This window comes from Bos taurus, chromosome 6 (assembly GCF_002263795.3).
Source record: "Bos taurus isolate L1 Dominette 01449 registration number 42190680 breed Hereford chromosome 6, ARS-UCD2.0, whole genome shotgun sequence".
Taxonomy (NCBI): domain Eukaryota; kingdom Metazoa; phylum Chordata; class Mammalia; order Artiodactyla; family Bovidae; genus Bos; species Bos taurus.
In genome coordinates this window covers 85,410,757-85,437,968 of record NC_037333.1, presented here as the reverse complement: position 1 = coordinate 85,437,968, position 27,212 = coordinate 85,410,757, and the positions used below count along the sequence as shown (strand labels likewise).

At 33.6% G+C, this 27,212-nt stretch overlaps 1 protein-coding gene across 2 annotated transcripts; it reads right to left on the bottom strand.

Moving 5' to 3' along the window:
* Positions 1–8,713: 8,713 nt before the first annotated feature.
* On the bottom strand, positions 8,714–26,251 carry CSN1S1 (casein alpha s1). 2 transcript variants are annotated; one of them, NM_181029.2, is given in 19 exon segments: positions 8,714–9,098; positions 9,889–9,932; positions 10,518–10,672; positions 11,468–11,491; positions 12,438–12,464; positions 13,359–13,400; positions 14,604–14,627; positions 15,276–15,317; positions 16,850–16,903; positions 16,994–17,017; positions 17,790–17,822; positions 19,322–19,345; positions 20,038–20,061; positions 20,664–20,687; positions 21,331–21,354; positions 21,795–21,833; positions 22,727–22,759; positions 24,723–24,785; positions 26,164–26,251. In NM_181029.2, coding segments are annotated over 17 exon segments (645 nt in total). In that variant the 5' UTR covers positions 24,774–24,785; positions 26,164–26,251; the 3' UTR covers positions 8,714–9,098; positions 9,889–9,931.
* Positions 26,252–27,212: the final 961 nt, after the last annotated feature.

The following is a 27,212-nucleotide window of genomic DNA, read 5'->3' as shown; positions in this document are numbered from 1 at the left end:
AAGAGAGAGCCATGTGAAGATAAGCATAAATTGGAGTGATGCAATTGTAAGATACAAGCACAAATTATGGAAGGTTAGGGATTCTTGGCAACCAACAGAAGCTCCAAAGAGGCAAGAAAGGCTCTCTAGAGCCTTCAGAGGGAGCATGGTTCTATCAGTACATTGATTTCAGTCTTCTAGGCTCCAGATTTTGAGAAAATAAATTTCTGTTGTTTTAAGCTACTCAGTTTGTGTGTTTTATTTACAGCAACCTTAGGAAACAAGGAGTGAGATATAAAATTTTTGATTACATTTTGTTCAACAAGCAGTTGAAAATCTTTGATCAAATTATTTAACAAATGGAGAACCAGAAAAAGTTCTGCCTTACTGAAATTATAAGAGCAAAGCTTGCAAATAGGAAGATATTGACATTTATTTCTCAAAGAAGACATTTTTTAAAAACAATGAAATATCAAACAAAATACATAATTTATTTTTGAGCTTCTACAATTGCAATTTGGTATATCTGAAAATGTAGCCAGAATATTTTAATGGCTTTTGGATGAAGAAATAACTATGTTCCAAGCCAAGGATTATACGACAATCCCTTATTTCCAATGGGAGAGGTTTTGAACCAGCTAGAGCCAACTAACTTTCCTCTACTGATGCATGAACACTCCAAAACTGCAATATAGTCACTTCCTCTAGGATTAGAATCTTGATGATAATAAACCCCTGGGGTATGAGTCACCCACTACTGCAAAGTAAGTTAGTCTATGGAAGAATGATAGCAGAGGTTGAACAAAAGTGTTAATGACCACATTCAAGTTCCTAAATACAACTGTTCCATTCAGTTAAGTTCAGTCACTCAGTTGTGTCTGACTCTTCACGACCCCATGGACTGCAGCACGCCATGCTTCATTGTCCTTCACCAGTTCCTGGAACTTGCTCAAACTGAAGTCCATCAAGTTGGTGATGCCATCCAACCATCTCATCCTCTGTCATCCCTGCCTTCAATCTTTCCCAGCATCAGAGTCTTTTTCAACGAGTCAGTTCGTCACATCAGGGGGCCAAAGTATTGGATTTTCAGCTTCAGCATCAGTTCTTCCAAAGAACATTCAAGACTGATTTCCTTTAGGATGGACTGGTTGGATTTCCTTGCAGACCAAGGGACTCTCAAAAGTCTCTTCCAACATCACAGTTCAAAAGCATCAATTCTTCGGCACTTGGCTTTCTTTATAGTTCAACTTTCACATACATACATGACTACTGGAAAAACCATAACTTTGACTAGACAGAACCTAATCAGCAAAGTAATGACCTGCTTTTTAATATGCTGTCTAGGTTGGTAATAGCTTTTCTTCCAAGGAGCAAGCATCTTTTAATCCTGGCTATAGTCACCATCTGCAGTGATTTTGGAGCCAAGACAATAAAGTCTCTCACTGTTTGCATTGTTTCCCCATTTATTTGCCATGAAATGATGGGACAGGATGCCATGATCTTAGTTTTGAATGTTGGGTTTTAAGCTAGCTTTTTCACTCTCCTCTTTCACTTTCATTGAGAGGCTCTTTAGTTCTTCTTAGTTTTCTGCCATAAGTGTGGTGTCATCTTCTTATCTCAGTTTATTGATATTTCTCCCAGAAATCTTGATTCCAGCTTGTGTTTCATCCAGCATGGAATTTTGTATGATGTACTCTGGATATAAGTTAAATAAGCAGGGTGACAATATACAGCCTTGACATACTCCTTTCCCTATTTGGAACTCGTCTGTTGTTCCATGTCTGGTTCTAACTATTGCTTCTGAGCAGCAAACAGATTTCTCAGGAAGCAGGTAAGGTGGTCTGGTATTCTTCTCTTGAAGAATTTTCCAGTTTGTTGTGATCCATAAAGTCAAAGGCAAAGGCAAAATCCAATTGTACACTTGCAATTTTTGGTTGCATAAATTAATAAATCTCTTCCTTGTTGGCTCTGATGGTAATGCAGGAAACCTGAGTTCGATCCCTGGATTGGGAAGATCCTCTGGAGAATGGCTATCCCCTCCAGTATTCCTACCTGGAGAATTCCATGAACAAAGAAGCCTGGTGGGCTATAGTACAAGAGGTCACAGAGAGTTGAACACAACTGAGCGACTCACACTTTCACTTTTCTTCTTGCATTAATTTGTGATAAGGTTTATTTGTATCATTTGGAACCATAGGATTCTTGACAGAATACAACCATGTTTCCATACCTCATCAGTTCAGTTCAGATCAGTTCAGCCACTCAGTCATGTTCGACTCTTTGCGACCCCATGAATTGTAGCACGCCAGGCCTCCCCATCCATCACCAACTCCTGGAGTTCACTTAAACTCATGTCCATCGAGTCGGTGATGCCATCCAGCCATCTCATCCTCTCATAGTTCTGTGTTAATGAAACTTTCATCACTCATGGCTATAAAGCTTATATTTTTGAAAAAAAAAAAAAAATCCAAGGTCTAATTTTTGAATTATAAAATTAATGTTTAGTTCAGCACTTCAAAACAAAATACCACATTCCAAATGGCTTAAGCAACAGGAACTTATTTTTCACAGTTCTAAAGACTGGCAGTCCATGGTCAAGGTGCCAGCAGATCCTGCAAATAATGAAGGCTCACTTCCTGGCCTTTTTACTGTATCCTCACATGAGAGAGAAATGATCATCTCTCTCATATCTTTTCTTTTAATGGAACTAATTCCGCTCATAATTGTTCCACTCTTTTGACCTAATTGCCTCCAAAGTTGCCACCTCCAAATGCCATCACACTGGGTATTAGAGCTTTAATATATGAATTTGGGGGGGGCACAAATATTTAATCTATAGTAATTAACATGACCTGACTCCCAAACTGGGTAGGTCTTGTGAGATTTATGAAAGTAGAATCTCAACTACTGAAAGTGAAATACGTTGGAAGATATGGAAATTTTAGAGAACCTCCAGATCCTAAATGCTTATGAAAGTCTCCCTGTAACTCTTTTTCATGGTAAAATTGTGATTTCTTTGTTTACGACAGCTAATTGTGACCTTAATTTCCAACCTCTCATTTTGCTTCATTATAACCAAGATTCAACCTTGATATAAACTGGAAGTAGAAATCAGAAAGCCTGGAAAGTTCTTAATTTAATGCACAGCCTAGTAAATAGACTAGTATCTTAAGGGATGGATTTGGCCAATAAAAAGAAGGGGGCTATGCAGTTTGTATTAAAAAAGAAAAAAAGCATGTTTTTTCCATGTTAGACCATGTTAAAAAAATTAGGAGATCTTACACACCAACCCGAGTTTCTGATGGCACCCCACTCCATTACTCTTGCCTAGAAAATTCCATGGATGGAGGAGCCTGGTAGGCTGCAGTCCATGGGGTCGCGAAGAGTTGGACACGACTGAGCGACTTCCTTTTCACTTTTCACTTTCATGCATTGGAGAAGGAGACGGCAACCTACTCCAGTGTTCTTGCCTGGAGAATCCCAGGGATGGGGGAGCCTGGTGGGCTGCCATCTATGGGGTCACACAGAGTCGGACATGACTGAAGTGACTTAGCAACAACACACCAACCCGAGTTTCTAGTTTCTTCTAGAGTCGCAATATTTGGTCACACGTGACTTGTGCATTTCTTTCTAATTGCAACAATGGAATGGAAGGAGTAACAGAAGAGGAATGCATACATTTGTCAGTTCATTCTCAGAAAGATTTTCACAATCATTTCTTTTACTCACTTGTATTATTTGTGAAGTTCTAGAGGTCAGTTTGGTAACCACAATCAAAATGGAAACATTTAAGCATCTGTAAAAAGCTGTACTTAGTAACAGTGGTCCATCAATTCCCTGTGTCTATAGTAAAAGCGTCAATGCCTCTCCTTTAAACTTTTCCATGAAGGATAAACTCTTACAAAAATATTTACTGCCTAACTACAGTTGACTGAAAACTCTAGTTGGAGGTGCAAATTATTGAAATTGCATTTCCTACCTCGGAAAATGGAATGAGACTAGTGTCACCAAACTTAGTGATAACTGGTAAACTCCAAAGCAAGGTGATAATTAAAAATTTCAGAGATATAGTGAATGCAGCAATTATTTCATGAGAAATTGTCAAACCAGATGTGATCTCTGTGTGAGGCTAATTATTATATCCTTAGGAAAATTTAATGGTTGTATTATCATGCTGGTTTTGATGTAGCAATACAAAAATTTTCTGATGAACATAATTTTCTGAACAAAACTCTGGCTCAAGCTGCTATCAGAGCGAGTAATGATTCACCCCACCTGCTATTTACAAATAAGAATCAATTTATGGAGCTATATTCCTGGAATGAAAGGAACATCAAAATTCTATAGGAAAGATCATACTATAACATCATATTTCCAACTCTGGTACTTGCCTTCAGATTATGAATTTGAAGCATTTACCTGGATAAAAGGAACTATGTGATCTTATTACAGACTCTGAGATCCATGCTTTGTCTTATCATTCATTAGTTGGATGGAGAAATGTCCTGATAATCTTTTGTTCATGTTGAGATTTCTTTGATTTGAGTAATAATTTGTGTTACTACCCGAGTTTGCCTCCTTTCAAGCCTAGTGATATTCTAAATCATTTATGATAAGTCATCAGTTCAGAGTGTAATGTTTGACTGGATACATTTAGACACTCCTCTAATCCCCATATTATCCCCCTGACTTATGGAATAAGGAGGTCAAAAAATGCTAAATAGAAGCAATTCTTTTGTCTCTTTCTATCATAAAAATCATAAAAATTTGCATTTCTGGGGGAATTACAGCTGTTGAACACTAAAAGATGCAAAGACTAAAAGATAGTGAATTACATCATTATTCCACTTCCTCATTTGGCCTTTAAAATAGCTTCTTGGAGGATAACAATAGATTATTTCAAACTTAATGAGGTTATGGCACCTATTACAGGTGGCATTTTTAATATGATACATGTCAGGCAAATTCCTGGTATTTACTTCACAGCTAGAAAATTCTTTTTTTTTTTTCCATTCTGACATAGCTAAAGAAAAAAATACTAGGAACAGTTTGTTCTCGTCTTAAAAACAGAACTTTCTCTCTCATGGGACAGCTTTTAAGGACAAGTTTGCTCTAGTCTTTTTTTTTTTTTTTAAACTTTACATAATTGTATTAGTTTTGCCAAATATCAAAATGAATCCACCACAGGTATACATGTGTTCCCCATCCTGAACCCTCCTCCCTCCTCCCTCCCCATACTATCCCTCTGGGTCGTCCCAGTGCACTAGCCCTAAGCATTCAGTATCGTGCATCGAACCTGGACTGGCATCTTGTTTCATACATGATATTTTACATGTTTCAATGCCATTCTCCCAAATCTTCCCACCATCTCGCTCTCCCATAGAGTCCATAAAACTGATCTATACATCAGTGTCTCTTTTGCTGTCTTGTACACAGGGTTATTGTTACCATCTTTCTAAATTCCATATATATGCGTTAGTATACTGTATTGGTGTTTTTCTTTCTGACTTACTTCACTCTGTATAATAGGCTCCAGTTTCATCCACCTCATTAGAACTGATTCAAATGTTTTCTTTTTAATGGCTGAGTAATACTCCATTGTGTATATGTACCACTGCTTTCTTATCCATTCATCTGCTGATGGACATCTAGGTTGCTTCCATGTCCTGGCTATTATAAACAGTGCTGCGATGAACATTGGGGTACACGTGTCTCTTTCCCTTCTGGTTTCCTCAGTGTGTATGCCCAGCAGTGGGATTGCTGGATCATAAGGCAGTTCTATTTCCAGTTTTTTAAGGAATCTCCACACTGTTCTCCATAGTGGCTGTACTAGTTTGCATTCCCACCAACAGTGTAAGAGGGTTCCCTTTTCTCCACACCCTCTCCAGCATTTATTATTTGTAGACTTTTGGATCGCAGCCATTCTGACTGGTGTGAAATGGTACCTCATAGTGGTTTTGATTTGCATTTCTCTGATAATGAGTGATGTTGAGCATCTTTTCATGTGTTTGTTAGCCATCTGTATGTCTTCTTTGGAGAAATGTCTATTTAGTTCTTTGGCCCATTTTTTTGATTGGGTCATTTATTTTTCTGGAGTTGAGCTGTAGGAGTTGCTTGTATATTTTTGAGATTAGTTGTTTGTCAGTTGCTTCATTTGCTATTATTTTCTCCCATTCTGAAGGCTGTCTTTTCACCTTGCTAATAGTTTTCTTTGATGTGCAGAAGCTTTTAAGGTTAATTAGGTCCCATTTGTTTATTTTTGCTTTTATTTCCAATATTCTGGGAGGTGGGTCATAGAGGATCCTGCTGTGATGTATGTCAGAGAGTGTTTTGCCTATGTTCTCCCCTAGGAGTTTTATATTTTCTGGTCTTACGTTTAGATCTTTAATCCATTTTGAGTTTATTTTTGTGTATGGTGTTAGAAAGTGCTCTAGTTTCATTCTTTTACAAGTGGTTGACCAGATTTCCCAGCACCACTTGTTAAAGAGATTGTCTTTAATCCATTGTATATTCTTGCCTCCTTTGTCAAAGATAAGGTGTCCATATGTGCATGGGTTTATCTCTGGGCTTTCTATTTTGTTCCATTGATCTATATTTCTGTCTTTGTGCCAGTACCATACTGTCTTGATGACTGTGGCTTTGTAGTAGAGCCTGAAGTCAGGTAGGTTGATTCCTCCAGTTCCATTCTTCTTTCTCAAGATCGCTTTGGCTATTCGAGGTTTTTTGTATTTCCACACAAATTGTGAAATTATTTGTTCTAGCTCTATGAAGAATACTGTTGGTAGCTTGATAGGGATTGCATTGAATCTATAAATTGCTTTGGGTAGTATACTCATTTTCACTATATTGATTCTTCCAATCCATGAACATGGTATATTTCTCCATCTATTAGTGTCCTCTTTGATTTCTTTCACCAGTGTTTTATAGTTTTCTATGTATAGGTCTTTAGTTTCTTTAGGTAGATATATTCCTAAGTATTTTATTGTTTCTGTTGCAATGGTGAATGGAATTGTTTCCTTAATTTCTCTTTCTGTTTTCTCATTATTAGTGTATAGGAATGCAAGGGATTTCTGTGTGTTGATTTTATATCCTGCAACTTTACTATAGTCATTGATTAGTTCTAGTAATTTTCTAGTGGAGTTTTTAGGGTTTTCTATGTAGAGGATCATGCCATCTGCAAATAGTGAGAGTTTTACTTCTTCTTTTCCAATTTGGATTCCTTTTATTTCTTTTTCTGCTCTGATTGCTGTGGCCAAAACTTCCAAGACTATGTTGAATAGTAATGGTGAAAGTGGGCACCCTTGTCTTGTTCCTGACTTTAGAGGGAATGCTTTCAATTTTTCACCATTGAGGATAATGTTTGCTGTGGGTTTGTCATATATCGCTTTTATTATGTTGAGGTATATTCCTTCTATTCCTGCTTTCTGGAGAGTTTTTATCATAAATGGGTGTTGAATTTTGTCAAAGGCTTTCTCTGCATCTATTGAGATAATCATATGGTTTTTATTTTTCAATTTGTTAATGTGGTGTATTACATTGATTGATTTGCAGATATTGAAGAATCCTTGCATCCCTGGGATAAAGCCCACTTGGTCATGGTGTATGATCTTTTTAATGTGTTGTTGGATTCTGATTGCTAGAATTTTGTTAAGGATTTTTGCATCTATGTTCATCAGTGATATTGGCCTGTTTGTACCACAGTTTAATCTACAGAAAACGTGACTTTTACCATGCTACTGTTTACAAGACATTCATTAAATGGATGGCATTATCTATAGGATTCACAACACATGAAATTGTGTTTTCCTGATTCTTTGGGAACTGACATGATGACAGAAGCTGGGAAATACATTTTATGAAGATGTATGAATCTGCACCCTCCGTTAACTTCTGCCAGGTCCAGTATTCTGAGTATGTTGACAAACCTTCTCTAGATTGAATAACAAGTTGTTGTACCTTGTACTTAACATAGAGGAGGCAGAAGACCTAATACTAAGTGGATTTTTAAAAAAAAATTTTCAAGGCAAAAATTACATGTTTCAATGTTATGTATACATATCTACATAATCAGTAAACAGAACAACTGATATAGATGGTCTAAACTGTTGTACAAGAGACCTTATTACCTGTGTTTTGTGACCTGGGTCATACAAGGTTCTTAAAGAGTCATGACAGATTGGGTTGGTTGGGAATCCTAGAATAAAGCCGGGAAAATAAATTTCACCTGGGGCTTTAAAGATATCAGAGTAAGCAGCTGTTGTCATTTTGAGAAGTAATTACTCATTAGAGTTTTGGAGGACACTGAACAGCTCACTATGAATGCTCTGTTACTGTGTGTCCTGTGTTAACCTTTACAATCTTTACTTTGTAATCTACCTAGTTATAAACTCAAGTATAATCAAATGGATTGAGCTCCAACAAGTCCTGCCAAATTAAACAGTATAACCAGGTTGTTCAAATTGCCAGTGCACCCACAACTACTACACTGCTGTTCTCTCTGCAGCCACGTCCATGTTCACATGGAAAATATTCTATAAACAGTTGACTTCAAATGAAAGATCTTAGACTCAGTTTATAATCTACCAGGATCAGCTAGAAGTGAACATTTGAATTTTTTCATTAAAATGTGGTTGAAAATGTCATAAAAATTTAGTGAAAACAAAATGTTATATACACACAAACTCACAAGGTTGTGTAAATTCCTTCCAATGGAATAATGACAAAAAATAGGAATAGTGCCTTAAAATGTAATTTATTGAAAAGAAGAAAGACAAAATCTCAGTTAATGCACACAATTATTTGATATGATGGCACTTACAGGAGAAGTGATTCAAAGGCTTTTAAAACATTTTCCATACAGAAATTTAATGAAGACTTTAATTCCCTTTGACTCAGTGGCCTTTATACCAGCATGATACTACTGGAATTTAGGTAACAAGCTGTTAGGACAATTTCACTTAAGGATGTTACACTATCTAAAATACAGTAGAGAACTCAAGAAGAAAGAGTGCCTTCAATTTGAGATTGCCCTATTCTAAAACAGCAGTTGAAGCCTTTGGATAGAATGGTTTGACATGATAGATGAAAAGACATGTAGAGCATGGAATTTTCAGAACCATCTGTAAACCAAAAAAGAAATATGTGGTTAGTTATGCTGCATGTTTTGAAGGGAGAAGGTACTGTTATGATAAGATACACTTTAATAGTCATTTTCTCTTCATCTTAAGATGAAGTTCACAAAGTTATATGTGTCTCCTGTTACTAACACATACCCACTGCTCCTGATTTTTAAGTTTTACAGGCAATTTATGACTAGGTTGCACTTTCTTTTGCAGTAACAGAAAATATGGCAAAATAATTCAAAGTAAAAACTTCCAAGTACGTCAGACTTTTATTTTCCATCTTTTGATCTGTTATAAGGGAAGTTTCCACCACTAGAAAGGGAACATACACATACACACACAACTACAAGCTCCTATATAGTAAATTGAAGTACTCAAAACACATCTATGGACATTTAAATCTGTTTTCTTCTTAATAGACAAACACTTGATTTAACTATGTGACGTATTAAGTATTTCTATTTCAGTGATCATAAAGAATAGGATTCCACTGTTGGGGTCACCAGAATTAGTAACACCCACACTCCTATACTTGTATAAAAATTTCAATATAATAAATTATATTAATTAAAATTAGCTAGTTTTATTGCTACTTAAATTTGATATTACTATAATACAAAAAATGTTGAAGCCAATTTAATTATTGATATTATCTAAGTGTAATGTGTTTAAATATAGCTAGACTAGAGGACCAGCAAAACAACTTTATAGTCTACACGTTGTACTTTTGTACTGAGCTCTCATATGAAAAGAGGATCAATGATTAGACAAGCAGTTTCCAACTTACCAAAGACCATAACTGTGGAGTCCCTCAGAATTCACTTGACTCTTCTGAAGGAGCAAAAATTGGTAAAATGTGAGTAAGGTATTCAGTAATAAAATTTTGCTGAATCAAAAAATGAGCACTAATTTTCCCAGCAGTATGCTTAATGGATTATTATATTTAATCACCTTCAAGGTTATAAAAACAAGCATCATTATACTATTTCAAGTAAGCAAAAAAAAAAAAAAGATCAGGATTTCAAGTTGGGACTTTAGGAATGCCAAAATCTGCAGTTTATCCCCCACAATGCATTCTAATGTATATCATGGATATAATCAAAAGAAAGGCATTTAAAGATTAGCAAAAGTGCAAGGAGGATAAAGTTGAATTTTTACTTTGGAGAGAAAATTTTCCTATTTTCATCAGAATGATTATCACTTATCGAATAGATAGCACTGCTCCACATGTTCCTGAGTAATGGATTAACATTAGCCATATACCAGAAAGTTATCATCAATCTTCCATTTCAGAAAATTCTAGTATAGGACACTAAGCATTTATGTGTCATGCTTATTCTAAATCTATTTTTATATTATGTTTTCTTTTATTTCCTTTGATAAGGCAACAATATGCAGTCATTTAAATGAACTTACCACCACAGTGGCATAGTAGTCTTTTCACTGTTCTCAGAGCCAATGGGATTAGGGATGTCAGAGAATGATGGGGCATCAGTGTATTGTGTGCCTAGTGGAACGTAATACCAGGCACCAGATGGATAGGCATCCAGCTGGTAGAATTGTCTGAAAAGCTAGAGAGAAAGACCATTGAAAAAGCAACAGTGTATGAGAAATCAGTTTTGAATCTCTGAAAATGAATCATTGCCTTCATTTCAGACATGGCTATTCGCATCACAAGAGATGTTTACTCTGTGAGGAAAACAGAGAAATCAAACTCTTCCCTATGGTAAGTCACAGTAAGGAAATTTTAGAAAGGGCTTTTCTTGGGGTACCTGAGGGGTAATGAATAAATCACTTCTTTAAGATCAATAGTCAGTATTGAACTCTAAGAACCTGCATTACTAACACAGGTCCAGCTATCAAAGTTCAGAGGAAAGTGGTAGTGTGAATTTAATTATTATATAATGTGTAAACTCATGGGTTTTTGGACTAGAGAAGGTCATTTTTGCCTTTCTGTTCTATAGTTTAGTTTTCCATGAAGACAATGAGCTCAAAGAAAGGGAGAGTCCTCGTCCCAGAATAATACAGGGATTTCAGAAATGCCAAGAATAAAGAGAAAAGAATTCTCTAATTCCTAGCCCAGTGCCCCTTCATAACTATAAGGTTTTGGTGCAAAAACATTATTTCTTTTCTGAAATTTTGGAATAGGTACCTCTGTTAATCTATCATGGCCTTTTATTTGTTTCTGTGTATTAATGTAATTCTTTATATATTCAGGTAGAAAATACATGTTCTTTGATGGAATTAGAAAAACCAAAGAAAGCATTTCAAGTTTTGCTGTGGTTGCCTATCCTAATGATTATAATAAATATGATATCTGAGATTTTCTCTTATTAGTGTTAATATAAAAAATAAAATAAATTCACCTCAGGGTAGAAGTAGGCCAGTTCCTTAAAAGAGAGAGAGGGAAAAATAGTTTTGTGATTCCAACCCAGTTAAATGCCATAATAGACTAAAGTATTACTACCAAATGTTCACATTAAGATTAGAATGATTACCCTCTTTTTTTAAAATTACATGGAAAGGTGAGGATAGTGTACTCTTTAGAATTCAGTGAAGTACATAATTGTCTTTTCTTTTCTCTTACTTTGGCCCATGAGTGAAGAGAGAATTTTAGAAGAAATTGAGAGCGAAATATGATTCATATTAAGGAATAATTATCATAAAATTTATTGATGACTACTGTGTTTTGAATCTTGTTTAATCCCTTATAGATTCATATTTATAAAACCCCATGGTTTTCTTTGTATGGTTTATTTTTTAAATTAGCATACTATATGTAAGCTCAATCATCAATGGACCAAAGAAACTGAACTGAATGCAGTTACCACCTTTAAAAGTGAAGACACACAAAAAAACACTGCAAAACTCAAGATATGTGAGTTTTGGAAGACAATGAATTGATAGATTCATATTAATTTCACAAATGAAAGAGCAGGGCTTAGAGAGAAGAACACAGTTTGCTCAAGGTCATAAGATTAGATCTAAGACTGAAAACTCAAGAAGCCCAGACAGTACTGTAGATTAATAAAAAGTCAAATTTGAACAATATGAATAGTTGATTGAGGTTGTTCTAACTTAAAAGTTGACCTGAAGCTCTCTTCACTCAGGGATGGCCATAGAATTGTTCTTTCATTTCCTTTGGCAACTTAGATCTGATCTTTCATAGCAATGCTGGAACCAGCAATGTTAGAGTCCAACACCAGTCAACAACTAAGAAATACTAGCAGAGCACTACTTCTTGATGCAACTAGTAAAATAACTTCTAAAAAACAGTGGTTACCAATAGATAGTTTGGGGCAGTATTAAAATACACACAGACAGACACACACTTACCTGATTCACTCCTATCATAGGTTCTTTCTGGAAAGAAAAAAAAAAGAGTAGGGGTGATCTTTTAAGGCTGAATAAAACCAAAAAATGTAAGAAGCAAACTTTTTGAAATGCTTTTCATGTTAGAGATCTGGGAATTCACACTAATAATTTTGCCAATTGCATTATCTAGATACTATTTCTTCTAAGACATACAAAACATACACAATCCTCATAAGATTCACCAAATGACAGTAGTGATTGAAATTGGCATAGCTTTTGATAGGAATCAGAATTGTAATAGCAGCACATATTTCACAGTATCTGGTTGTCACCTTAAAAATGAAATCAGAAGCCCCAGGAACACTATTGAATCAATGAAATGTAGGGCAGAGGAAGAATCAGTTTCTATTATATATTACAGATAAATACACTGTACAGATGGAAGGGAAAACAGAACATCAGAAAGGTTTTTTGACAGAAACATTTAATATCTCTCCAGACAGTTTCTTCTAAAGGTTTAAATTAGTATTAATAAATCTCCAAATGGCTTGCTTGAAAGAGCATAATTATGAGTTTGAATTTCCTAAATATAAATTGAATTTAAGAATAAAATCATGGACATAAAGATATAAAATTTAGGAATACCTTAAAAGAGAAATTAACATAACCATGGAAATGAACACTTCATAGTGTTTAGAATTACAAAGGGTGCTGCTGTCAGGGGAGAACGGACAGAATAGAGCAGCTCCCATTCCAAAGAAGAATGACAAATAGTTCTCCTTTCTCAGATTGATTACTACAACTTGTTTCAGAAAGTTGGGAGTAAAAAATAACCACCTGAGAAGAAAGAAGTCTCTTCAAAATTGTGAAGCTATTTAAAAGCAAACGTATTTAAACTTTGCAACATATTATCAGTATGTAATTCATTAAGCAAAATATTACCTGTTGGGCATGGATTCCCTCTTTCATACTGTGAAGTCGTTCCTAAATAGAAGGAAATGTGTTCTAAGTTACTTAGATATCTTCTGATATAACACATTCATTTTACAATTACCAAGAATATGTCATCATCTGTGAAGATTAGTATAAACGGTATTCTCTGCCAAAATTTTTAAAATTAGCAATATAGCTTTCATTTTCTAACTTTAGAAAAAAATATTCAACTCAATGTTATACTTACTATAATTTGGAAGGATAAAGAATCTATAAGTTTCATATTTGGGGGAAAATAATCCACCAATTCCCTAGGACTACATATTTTCTGTTCATGACTATTAATCACTTGTTTACATTTTATCTTTTATAAATTTTAAATAAAACATTATCAAATATGGGTAGTAGAAAAACTTCTCCCTTGGATTATATTTATTTCTGTTAAAAAAGAAAGAGGAACACACACTATAAAAACAACACTTGAAGAAAATACTAAGATATTCTAGATTTAATAATCTTATATGGTCATGAATAGCTTCCTCAGAAAGAGAGATCACTTTATTTTAGTACATTGATTTCACTCATGTGTGAATCACAGACATTTGCTAGGCACTTTCATTCACTGGGGGTCTACGCTAAATGCTAGGGACCATCTATGAAATAAATAATAATGAATACTATGAGCAGTGAACACTATGAACAATGAACACTAAGAGCAGGACCATATCATTCTAACACTTATGGAGGTTATGGCCTAATCATATCATAACTAAGGTGCTAAAATATATTATTCATGTAATTTCTTAGATTAGTAATGCTAAGTTTGATTGGGGTACTGATATATCTAAATTTATTTGGCTTCTAAGTCCAAGGCAACAGAAGCAACTTGGAAACTGAAGCAAGAGTGACACTGAGGTCCAAATTAAATTCATTATTGACTTCCTCCTTCCTACAATTGTAACAGAATAAGAATGTGAAAATGTAATTTTGCTAAATTAAGACAAGTCCTTTTCCCTAAAGTCCTAATTAACCAAGCTTATTTGGTATAACTAAAAGAAAAATTTATGGCCTCCCAAGTGAAAAACTATGACACTCAAAAGGATTGATAATAGTGAAGCTGGATTGTGCTAATGGATACTTTTTTGATCTATCCGTACTATCAGCAGATAGTTTATGACTTCATAGTTCAAATGCACATCTTATAGTGCATTTAATATATTTTAATATATTTTAAATTTAGTAAATATATCTCACCTCAGCACTATTGGGAACAATTTCCTTAAAAAATAAAAAAACATGTATTATTAGTTTTATGACATTAATTTACATTCAAAATAAAAATGCTAATTAACCAGACACATCATAGCTTATCTGTAATTAAACAAAACAAAATCTTCATAATATTGTCAAAGGTCTCATGAACATAGCAAATTTTATAGAGCTTAGGGATTAGGGGAAGGAGAGACTTTATGAACACTTTATTGGACTTGCCACAAGCTAGCCTCAGGGATAACTGAATAGGAGATTGCTCATTCAATATTCAAAACAATGTCAGGAAATGAAAGTAACTATAAAGGAAACGGGTCTAGAGACAATGAGATCAATCAACTTGCCGATTCTTTCTTAGAAAATTTTGACAAAAGCAATTTGAATGTATGGGATCCCTGATTCCTTCTACAGAGTCTACACTGTTTTCTTAAATGGAATGTTTATTTGGCAATGATCTGTGCTTTCACAAGGAGGCATATATACGGAATCACCACTCAGAACTGAATTTGGGAAAATAAATACAGAATAAATTCCAGAGTATAACGAATCATTTGGGAGGCTCTAACATGATTTGATGTAGAATTTAGTCAAAGTAAATTTCATTTAATTATTTTAATTCTGTAGACTTAATTTTGTATTATTATAATAAAATATTACCAGCTGGGGTACTTTGTATTTTTTCAGTCTGAGAAGCTGTTCCTATTCAAAAAGAAAAAATATTGTCAATTTCGTGGATACCATCTATCATAGTATCTCTTTCCCAGGAGTAAATAATGAGAAACTAATAATCTTACTTTAGTGTTGTTTCTACCACAGAGAATTTGGATTAGCCTAATTCTTCTTCTTTTTTTTTTTTAATATTAGGAAAACTACTTTGTTACATTATTTTTAACTTAAAATATATTATAATGCAGTCAGATATAAATAAGTATTCAGTCAATCCTAAAAGAAATCAGTCCTGAATATTCACTGGAAAGACTTTTGCTGAAACTCCAATACTTTGGCCACCTGATTTGAAGAACTGATGCATTGGAAAAGATCTGATTCTGGGAAAGATTGAAGGCAGGAGAGGAGAAGAGGACAGAGGATGAGATGGTTGGATGGCATCACTGAATGGACATGAGCTTGAGCAAGCTTCGGGTGTTGGTCATGGACAGGGAGTCATGGTGTGTTGCGGTCCAGGGGGTCACAAAGAGTTGGACATGACTGAGTGACTGAACTGAACTGAACTGAGGCAGTTTTGATTACAGTGAATATTATATCAGAATTGCTAAGAAAATTGAAAACAGATTTGCTTTCTGTGCAGTGATTAGTCACCTCAGTTGTACCCAACTCTCTGTGATCCTATGGATATAGCCCTCCAGGCTCCTTTGTTCATGGAATTCTCAAGGTAAGAATACTAGAGTGGGTTGCCATGCCCTCCTCCAGGGGATTTTCCCAACCCAGTGATCAAGCCTGAGTCTCCTGCATTGGTAGAGGGGTTCCTTACCACTAGCACCACCTGGGAAGCCCCATTTGTTTTCTGATTTTTGCAAATTAAATCAGAATATTGGATGAAGGGAAAAATGATGTTTCTGATACTAGCCACATTTACCGAGGGCTTACTTCGCAATTCAAAATGGCTCAGACGGTAAACCGTCTGTCTACAGTGCGAGAGACCTGGGTTCGATTCCTGGGTTGGGAAAATCCTCTGCAGAAGGAAATGTTGCCTGGAAAATCCCATGAACAGAGGAGCCTGGTAGGCTATAGTCCATGGAGTGGCAAAGAGTCGGACATGACTGAGCGACTTCACTTTACTTTGCACTATGTCTTATTTGTATTAATTGCTTTATATGCTTTAAATATTTATTATTATTTTGTCACTTTGGAACTTAGGTTATAGACTTACAGCAGATAAGGAAACTGTCTAATACCACATGCTGGTAAAACGTAGAGCTTAGAGTCAAACTCAAGTCTGGTCAAATCTATAGCGTGCCATTTCAATAATGTGCTAATCAGATCTGAAAGTAAACTGTAATACACAATTTGTCAAATGAGAGTATGAATTAAATATCTGGGATTAAAAAAGTTGTCAGTTTTATTTTCAGAAGGGATCAGTATACTGCTAGAATCTGTTAGACTGCTTACTTTAAGTTTAGCAGATATTGAAAAGGAGAGATAATTTATCAATACAACATTCTTGCTCATTCCCTGATACATTGGTCTTTGATTAACTTTTAATAAAATTTTACCAGATAACCCAGGTAACGCTCAGAGGGCACATCTTCCTTTTGAATGTGCTTCTGCTAAAAAATTCAAAAAATAAAAAGTTTAATTAAATTTTAAGATATCCTGGATGATGTTAATATATTTTAAATTTAGTAGATATATCTCACCTCAACACTATTGGGAACAATTTCCTTAAAAAATAAAAAACATGTATTGTTAGTTTTATGACATTAATTTACATTCAAGATAAAAATGCTAATTAACCAGACACATCATAGCTTATCTGTGGTAAACTGATTTTAGCCACAAATTCCTGGGTAATTTAGATAAGATGAACAGTCAAAGTACATGTTCTCTTTTCTCTTCTCACTACTTTCACCAGGGAAGTTATTCAAAATGTTGGATTATGAAGTATTCACTTTTAACTGACTTCACAGAAACTCCGCATAATGGAACTGGGTTTATTTTGTAAATTGGATGAAGTTCTGCTCCCAAAGTTTAAGGACTTCATCACCTTGTATGCCTTCTCTTTTTCTCCTCTAGGTTAACAAATAGCAAAGGGTTCCAGTGTCTCTTTAACATAGAATTGATTGAGTTCCACAAAGGATATATCATGTTTAAATTTCACAATTTAGAACATAGCCATTATTGTAATTTTCAGTGACAAGATTTAGTTCTACCAAAATCTGGAAAGGAAAAAAAAATTAGAAAAATAATATCTGGACACCACAGATATACAGATAGGATTATTTGCTCAGAAAGAAATCTATAATTTTGTCTCTGACAAATAATTGTTTTCTTACATTTTTGGGGTTGACAGCCTTGTATGTTAAAATTAGGATAGAGCTGCATACATAGTGCCTTATGCAATGAAACCTTAAGGGACATGTAAACTTTATGGTTCAACAAACTTTCATAAACATTTTCTAATTGGGATATTGAATTAACATAAAAATGGTATACCTCACTTGACGAAATGCTTTCAGCTTCCATTTGCTAAAAGAAAGAAAATCATTGTTACTGCCTCTGAGACTTTTAGAATTAGAAGGAAACTATTATGAAACACAGTTTGAAACACACTTTCATACTGGGTTGCTAACTAGTTTTTAGTGAAAACAATTGGGTATAAAAAGATTCAGGGCCAATAAAATTTACTTTTTTTTGGATTGTCAATTTTATTTAAAATATGTTGGAGAGGGGGGTGTAATAACTTACTTTGTAACTTAAAACCTTTTTATTAAAACAAATACAGATACTTTCTTGAGTAGAATGCAAATGCATATGAATTTTTGTGATAAAAATGAAACCTGGAATGAAGAATCCTATTGAGCTGGGCTACCTGAAACCCTGGGTTGAGTTTATATTCCCATATACACTTGGGGCAATTTTGATGTAAATAAATTGGAAATATTAAAATAGAACAATCAATTTCAGAATGGAACTAAAATTACATGAGCTTTTAAAAGTTCTACTCTGTGAAACATTTAATTTTTTTCCTAAGTCACAGATGCTCATATTTACATATGGATATGATTTCTGTTCCCAAGTACATACTAAGATATTGATTCTAATGTGCAGCAAAATAGTCATCTCTTGGGAGAGTTGAGTAAAAAGTATTGCGGGCTAATGAATATTTTCCCATGTTTTGAGATTAGGTAGCATAGCCCATTGGAGAATGGAATGGAAAACCACTTCAGCATTCTTGCCTTGGGAACCCCATGAACAGTATGAAAAGGTTAAAAGATATGACACTGAAAGATGAACTCCCCAGGTCAGTAGGTGCCCAACATGCTACTGGAGAAGAGTGGAGGAATCACTAGAGGAAGTCAATCCTGAATATTCATTGGGAGAACTGATGCTAAAGCTGAAGTTCCAATACTTTGGCCACCTGATGCAAAGAACCCACTCTTTAGAAAAGACCCTGGTCCTGGGAAAGATTGAGGGCAGGAGGAGACGGGGATGTCAGAGGATGAGATGGTTGGATAGCATCACTGACTGAATGGACGTGAGTTTGAGCAAGCTCTGGGAGATGGTGAAGGACAGGTAAGCCTGGCATGCTCGTCAATGGGGTCACAGAGTCAGGCATGACTGAGCGACTGAACAACAGCATAGCCCACTGATCCTACATAATTGCTGCAATAGATTCTTTCTGCCCAAAGACCACCCTCAACACACAAGAGAGTGAACTCTTACCCTGGGATGACAGAAACAAGGTTTTAATTTTTTGAGTCGGTTGTTTCATTTTTAAACACTCATGCACATTTTGCTTTTTACTCTTGATTTTAATAAAGAAGCAAAGTTTCTCCTGATCATGTAAATGTCAAATTTCCTCTCCTTACTTTAACTTTATCTGGCACAACATTGTACATTCTTGGGTATGATAGCACTGCTTTAGGAGTTCAATCACACAATTGCAGTGGATAGCTTTCTTAAAGCATAGAGCATATCCTATTTATGATATATAAGTGTAGAGTTTATTAAAATAAAGATCTTACCTTAATATCTTCCATGGCTTGATCCTTAGGAAAGAAAAGAGAATTAATTTTATTTTTCATGACAAACATTCCAATATAAAATGATAATTACCAAATAAAATGGATGCCAAAGGAAATAGAAATGGGTGGCAATAGTGAAGTGGTAAGGAAAATTAAAAAAAAGCCTACCTACCAGGCTAACTGAAGAATTTTTCTCTTTAATCTGCATTTTAGAGTTCAATAAAAAGTACTGTAGATTTTTCTATGTTTTGATGAATCATTGTAAATATCCTACATTTTCCTTTAACTAGCCTAACTTCTTTTTTTTTTAACTTGGCTTTTGGATGACAAACCAGAGCATTGGATTAAAGATTATGTGATAAATAAAAGTACACAAAGCATTGATTCAATGATGTATAAATATTTAAGCAAAATGAATTTTCTCCATGTAGTATGTTGTGTCCAGTTTCCATGACCATAGCAGTATAGAGAGCAGTGAGATGCTCCATAGAATTTAAGCTCAAAATACTATGTTGGTTTAGTTATCCAGCCAATTTTGGTCAACATACATGTTGCATCTTTTTTTCTTTGAATTAGAGATATCTGTTTTAGTTTTGTCCTTAGAGAATTGTTCATTCATTTTGATTAGGATACTTAAAGGATATTTGATTAGGATATTTTTTACTTCTTTATTTCCCTTATATTATATTTAATAGTTTTAGAATAAAGAATCTTACCTCAGTTGATTCACTCCCAATATCCTGCCAAGAAAATTTACTTAGTCAGGTATGAAGAATAATTAAGAAGGTGTAAATTTTTAAATACCTGTATGTTGTTTTAATAACAAAGCTATTAAAACTTTGAAAAACAACCTTGATCAAAAACTTGTGTTTAAAGAAAGTAAAAAAATCATTTGTGACTATGTAAAACATTCTTGGAGCAGATATATTGCTTCATGTAGTACTCAATAAAACATTTTTTCTGTTTTGGCGATCAGTGAAAATAGTCTGTCAGTCCATAATTGCACTAATTCATTCTTTTATCCATTCATTCATTTATACTAATGCCTTGTCTCCTCATGGTTGCAAAGTTAAATCAATGAAATCAATATTCAGAATTCTCAGTAGATCTCATCAGTCATTTTGAAAGTTCAAGAAAAGTATAAATGTTACATGAAATTTTTTTTTCTAAAATGTTTTTCATACTGCACAAGCATTTTTTGACATACCACCTTAATTTTCGTATTTTCATACGAAAATTTTTCCCTCAAAAATTCTCTTTGTCAAAACCAATCAATTGTAGGTTGCAAAATATGATTTTGAGATAACTTTAAAATAATTTAAATATCATTTATGTTCCTTACCTTGCTCAGTTCATTGACCTTCTCCTTAAGGACAGAAAAGAAGAGAGAAACATGAATGAATGGATATCTATAAGAAATGTATATGGCGTTTTCATCATCAAGCTGAATTAAATAGATCAAAGACAGAACTGCACAGCTTTCTCCACTTTACCAATTCCTCTTTTAAGCTTGCATTTCTGAGTTGTCATTTGATAATGCAAGATAGTAAAGATAAAATGTTAACCTTAAAACATAAAATGGAGAAAATGAATATAATAAAATTTTTTTTCATTCCATCAAAAAAAAAAAAAAAAGAAATGTATCTTACATTTTGCTGCTGCAAATTAAAAAATAAATATGCTTTTTGTGAATGCACTAATATTTTTTGCAATATTATTTCTTGTATTATCTCCTTGCTAAGTTTTCTTTATTTAAGCTGTCAGTTCATTACTGTGTGCTTAAAAATATTTAAAAAATTTTGTTCCAGTAAATTTGACTATTATTATCTTTCATCTTGTTTAAGTCATAGTTCTGAGTTATCTTCATCTCTCTGTCTGGTTCAATAATCTAATAATAATCTAAGTGATTTTTTCACAAAAAGGCAATAAAGAATTGGCATAACACCATAAATAACATAGAATAAAATGCTTTGTTAATTCTGCAGTATATTCTGTTCAGAATTTCTTACCTTTCCAAACACTTCTGGAAAAGGCTACAAGGGAAAAAGATTATATTAAAAATCATTCAGGCTAAATTGGGTTGCCTATCAAATCTTTTAAATACTTGTCTTGAAATAAAATTTCTATTTGTGTTCTATTTGACAATTCAGTCATGAAATTACAGAAGACACAACACATCCAGGGTATTGTAGAGATAAAACATTCCATCATAATGAGAATGGAAATTGTAAAGTTTACATAGATTATGCACAAAACAGCGTAAGTGTTTTACAGAGAGTCAAATGTATAGGTACAGATTAATATTTAAAGCAGCTTTTTAATATTTGCATATATAATTTCAATATTCTTTGTGGTTGCTTGGGTGAGTAAATGAAAATATTTGACCAAGTGAAAAAATGTTTGTAAATAGAAATTGAGTTGATTTTTCCAGAAAAATACATTTGTCATTGAAGAAGAAGTAGATAATACTTACTGCCACAAAAAACCTGAGTAAATTTTCATTGAGGACTTCCTGTAGGAATTAAATTGTGAATTGTACAAGTGAAAAACACAGTCAGAAAAGGAGAATGTTTTTCCATTTGAACACAAATTCTCCATTTATTTAGGTAAACCAAAATATTTCTTAGGTAAAATAAGAGATAATTAGTTTCAGTTTTATGATTTTATTTTAAAATCTGAAAGAGACACCATATTTGGTTCCTTCTTTACCAGGCCTATAGGTTTAGTCAGTTCATACTTATCAAATGTCAAAGGAGGAATTAAACAGGAATGTAATGAAAACAGAGAAGTGAGAGGGTAATCAACTATCTGAGTATCTGGATACAATTGAAATGAAGGTATACAAATGAAAATTGAAATGAAGAAGATATTCAGTATTTATCATAGCTAACTGAAAGAGAAATTAGTTGGGGTAAAGAAAGAACCTTATCTCTCTGCTGTCTGGCTCATTCTGTAAACATTAAAAAATGAACTGAGTAGTGGATAGGGTGGAAGATTAATGACTCTTGTAAAAGTGTGTGATAGAGTATCTAATTTAATACTCAGTGTGTAAATTGAGATCAAGTTGTAAATCATATGTTTGAGTGCAAGGAGAAGAGATAGAAAGAATCAATAATACAGTAAAATAGACCACATATACATATTCTGTTTAACTACTGCTCTTGCATAATAAAATTTTTATTAATCATAAATATGTAAGTCCAAATGCCCTCTTCTCTAAAAAGGTTTGTGAGAGCAGATCAATATTCAGCTCAATAGTTGAAGATATTACACCTCAGCGAATGTGAAACTGGCTGTTTACTAGAGAAGGAAGGAATGAGACTACAATATATATATTAGCAATTTATCATCACTTAAGTTACACAATTTACAGTGAGTTCTTGGAACATAGAATAGAACACTTACTTGAGGGAGTCCTTGGTGCTTGATAGGATGTTTCTGTTAAAAAAAAAATGCAAGAATTGTAAAACCAAAAGCACTCAAAATACAATAATAATAATATCACAAGGCACATGTAATACTATACATTTAATAGTGCTGTTTAAGAAGTTTGTATTTTAACAGCTAAATTTGACACCAAGTTCCCCTGGGAGGGAAAAAAAAATTATTGACAAAAATCAAGAAAAGTAAATTATCTTCTGTTTTTAGAATATGGTGGAGAAAAGTATATAAAAAGACAAAAAATAATCTGAAATACTGTTTGTCTGGATTTTATTTTTTATCATAAATTAAATTATATAAAATTTTAACTCAATCTGCATTTTAACTGTGGGAACAAGATTTATGTTTGTTAAATGTTAGCATTAAAAAATGATGTTTTCTTTGGAAAAGGATTAAAGAATCTGTTTGCTGGGGGATCTATATCTGTTTCACTGATAAAAGGAAAAGATATGGACTACTCCAATGACACATTTCTGAAGAACTTGGATCCTTTTTTTGTAACTTACTGTCAGATATTTCCATCTTTTGATGCTTAGGGTTTAGCACAGACAGAACTCTATTGGTTAAGAAGCTGGATTATTAGTGATCCTTCAATCATTATTTACAATTTAGAAAATAAGAGTTTAACAATAGAATATCTCAGCATTTCAGAAACTTTTTCATCTATATTTGATAGTTTGAGTGTCCAAATATCCAAAACTATTATCTTATTTGAATCACTTTCTTGTCAGTTGATTCCTATTTATTTATTTATCATTATCTAGAGGTCACAACGGAGAAGGCAATGGCACCCCACTCCAGTACTCTTGCCTGGAAAATCCCATGGACAGAGGAGCCTGGTGGGCTGCAGTCCATGAGGTCGCTAAGAGTCAGACATGACTGAGCGACTTCACTTTCCCTTCTCACTTTCATGCATTGGAGAAGGAAATGGCAACCCACTCCAGTGTTCTTGCTTGGAGAATCCCAGGGATGGGGGAGCCTTGTGGGCTGCTGTCTATGGGGTCGCACAGAGTCGGACACGACTGAAGCGACTTAGCAGCAGAGGTCACAAAGGAACAGAATAACTTTTTGTTTCACATTAATAACTGAATTTGTTTTTTGAGAAGAAACTTAAGTTACTTTACATTATCTAGTTTTTCTTTCTACAAGGACCAAATTATTAGATCTTTGAATCAGCTGAATGAGCCCAACTTTCTGTACCTTGGGAAATATTGGTTGGCATGAGCCATCTCAAATGAGGGTTTGATTTAGGTTCCAAAAGTGGATACACTGGAATATAGGGTTTAATAGTATATTTGGTTGGAGAAGGCAATGGCAACCCACTCCAGTACTCTTGCCTGGAAAATCCCATGGATGGAGGAGCCTGGCAGTCCATGGGGTTGCTAGGAGTCGGACACGACTGAGAGACTTCACTTTCACTTTTCACTTTCATGCATTGGAGAAGGAAATGGCAACCCACTCCAGTGTTCTTGCCTGGAGAATCCCAGGGATGGCAGAGCCTGGTGGGCTGCCATCAATGGTGTCGCACAGAGTCGGACACGACTGAAGTGACTTAGCAGCAGCAGCAGTATATTTGGTAATACAATATTGGATATATATATGTTTACAAATATGTTAAGCCTATAATGGACCCAGGCAAAGAGACTAGTTACCTTCTTTGATGCTCTTTATTGTATTGTTAATTACCTTATTTCTTTTTTTTTAAAATTTTTAATTGTGAGGTGTTTATATTTCAAGTTAGAAATTTTATTTAGAGTTAAGTCTTTGAATAAACTGAATAATAATGATCAAAATGTGAAGGATTACCATAGCTTTAATATCAACACTTTAATAGCTAATTAGAGACCATCAAATTCTTTATGACTACAATATCTTGCACTTGATGAGACTTGCATCAAATTGCATTTGAGATGACTTTAAACAAGAATCTAGAATCTTCTAAATTCTCTACTGTACTCACAGGCCTGGCAAGAGCAACAGCCACAAGACAGGTAAGGATGAGAAGTTTCATGGTTGTCAAGATCTATGTAAGAAAATAAAATAGTTAGGTCTTATAATAAAATTTGATTCATGAAAAAAAAATTCTTAATTTTTCCAACAAAGGAGTATATTATGATAAAAGTTGTTGCACTTGAAAGTAATATTTTTATTCATTTAGTTTTTAATTTTGCTCTTCAATATAAATATTTACCATTCAAATTATTTTGCTTAGTGCTTATATAAGATAAGAAATACCAATATCTTACTACACTTTAAAGTAAAGCATTTGATCCTGAAAGTAATAGTAGGGTTTTGTCAGAGGAATAGAGAAGCATCAATATTTAAATATTACAAATTTTAAAATACTACAAAAAAAATTAAAAAGAAATTTCCTCTTAGATCATTGGATTTGTTAAAATTGATAAACTAAAACCCACTGGTAAATTACATTTAATATCTGTAATTTTTTAAAATGTCTTTATCCTTTAGCCTGCTCTTTCAGAGTCTTCATGAAAAACATTGTGCATTATGTAGAAACTATTAACCTTCATTAAATTTTTAAAAGGATCTAGCTATTACTTAATTTTGCTGGGTTGATATATCCATGACATGACTGAATGAAGATGATTAAACAGAATCATAAGTCAAACATATCACGTTTGACTCCTAGAGTTCCATTAAATTGCAAGACCCAAAAATACATACATTTATATGTGCTGGAAAAATGCGTTTCAGATACATAAGAAAAATTAGATTATACATGAAATTTGTTTATACCTTAGTCAGCAAACTAATGACAGATTATTTTATATAGGCTGCTTCAGTTTACAAACTGTAGAATCTACCTGCATTTGTTAAAAAAGACATATTTATAGGCCCCAAATGAGTCTACTGTTTTCATATATTTGTATCCTTACAAATATCCAAATTTAATCATCTTTATAAAAGTAGTCATTTATATCTAATTGTCTATCATTGACATTTCCTTTATAAAATTAATTTTATTAACCTAATTACACAAAATAAAAATGGCCTTGAAATATTCTACCAGAAATGTTATTTCTATGAAAACAAAAATATTATAAATTATTCTGTATGACAACTTTTTACAGAATTTGACAAAAATGATTCAAATTATTTTACCATAAATCTATACTGAAGTTATGTATCTACATTTTCAGTATATAAGAATTTCGTTTAAAAATGATCAATTTGGTCTTTATAAAAGTATTTAATTTTTCACCTATAGCTCTGAGATAGATAGTATCAACATTTGCAAATATATTTTTAAGCTAACAGTATATCATAGGAAAGTACCAATACTTGCAATCACATAGAAAAGTTACAACTGCGTATTAGTGAAGAATGAAAGATGAGACAGAGGAAAATCATAGAAATTTTGTTATATGTATACATAATACCTTGAACCCAAGACTGGGAAGAAGCAGCAAGCTGGGTTGATGATCAAGGTGATGGCAGACTTTTGCTTCCAAGCTATTTAAACCTACTGATTAGTAAAATGCTAATTTTGTGGTTTCAGTTTAACCAACAGGTTTATTTAAATTCTAAGAATTCTCTCACATAGGAAATCAATGTTCTGTTCAGTTCGTCTCCCAAGAAATTCTAAGGAGAGTTTACAACAAAGAAGTGACTCATTATACAGGAAATGGAATGGCATTGTTCTAAATTAACAAAAAAAACCCCAACAAAACCCTAGATTTATGGTTATTATGAGAACATGCATTTATTATATCAATAAAATTTCCTTTGTAACCTTTGAAAAATTCAATACCTGTAAATGAAATTCTTGGGACAAAATGGGGTCTTCAAAATTTTTCAATTTTTATTAACATACAAGACCATGAGAAGAATTCATTATTTATTTCACCTTTTAAAACTCAGTTAATCCATATTATTTATTATAATTATTTACCTTGTGAAATAAGTTACATTATATGTGGTCTAATCTTTTTCCTGCAAAAAGAAAATATAATTATTGTATAAATTTTGGTGGCATTTTAATTATACCACCAAGCTATTTTTTGTTCATTTTGGGTGTACTAGTTGTGGTAACTAGTTCATTCATTCTGGTATAAATTGTTGTTGTTTAGTTTCTAAGTCGTGTCCAGTTCTTTGTGACCCCCATGGACTGCAGCCTGCCAGTCTCCTCTGTCCATGGGATTTCCCAAGTAATAATATTGGAGTGGGTTGCCATTTCCTTCTGCAGGGTATCTTCCCTACCCGGGAGTCAAACTCACGTCTCCTACATTGGTAGGAGGATTCTCATTACAGATTATTTAATTAAAATTAATAGTTATTCAAGAATTATAATTTTTAAATATTGCGAAAAATAAACCATAACTCTGATTTTCCATCTTTTAAAGTAAACAAGTAAAAGAAAAAAATTCCTATCTCTCCAATTCTTAATTGTACTCCTAGAATTAACTGGCATTGTACATTGTAGAAAAAT

What these genes read in the sequence shown, in the direction of transcription:
- CSN1S1 (XM_059887320.1), bottom strand. Translation starts at nt 24,773, where the DNA reads ATGAAACTTCTCATCCTTACCTGTCTTGTGGCTGTTGCTCTTGCCAGG. An exon ending in TTGGGAGTGAATCAACTGAG is followed by an intron (nt 19,346 to 20,037) that starts GTAAGATTCTTT and finishes TTCTTTCCTAAG; the next exon opens with GATCAAGCCATGGAAGATAT. An exon ending in AGGGAATCCATGCCCAACAG is followed by an intron (nt 12,465 to 13,358) that starts GTAATATTTTGC and finishes TTTTCTTTCCAG; the next exon opens with AAAGAACCTATGATAGGAGT.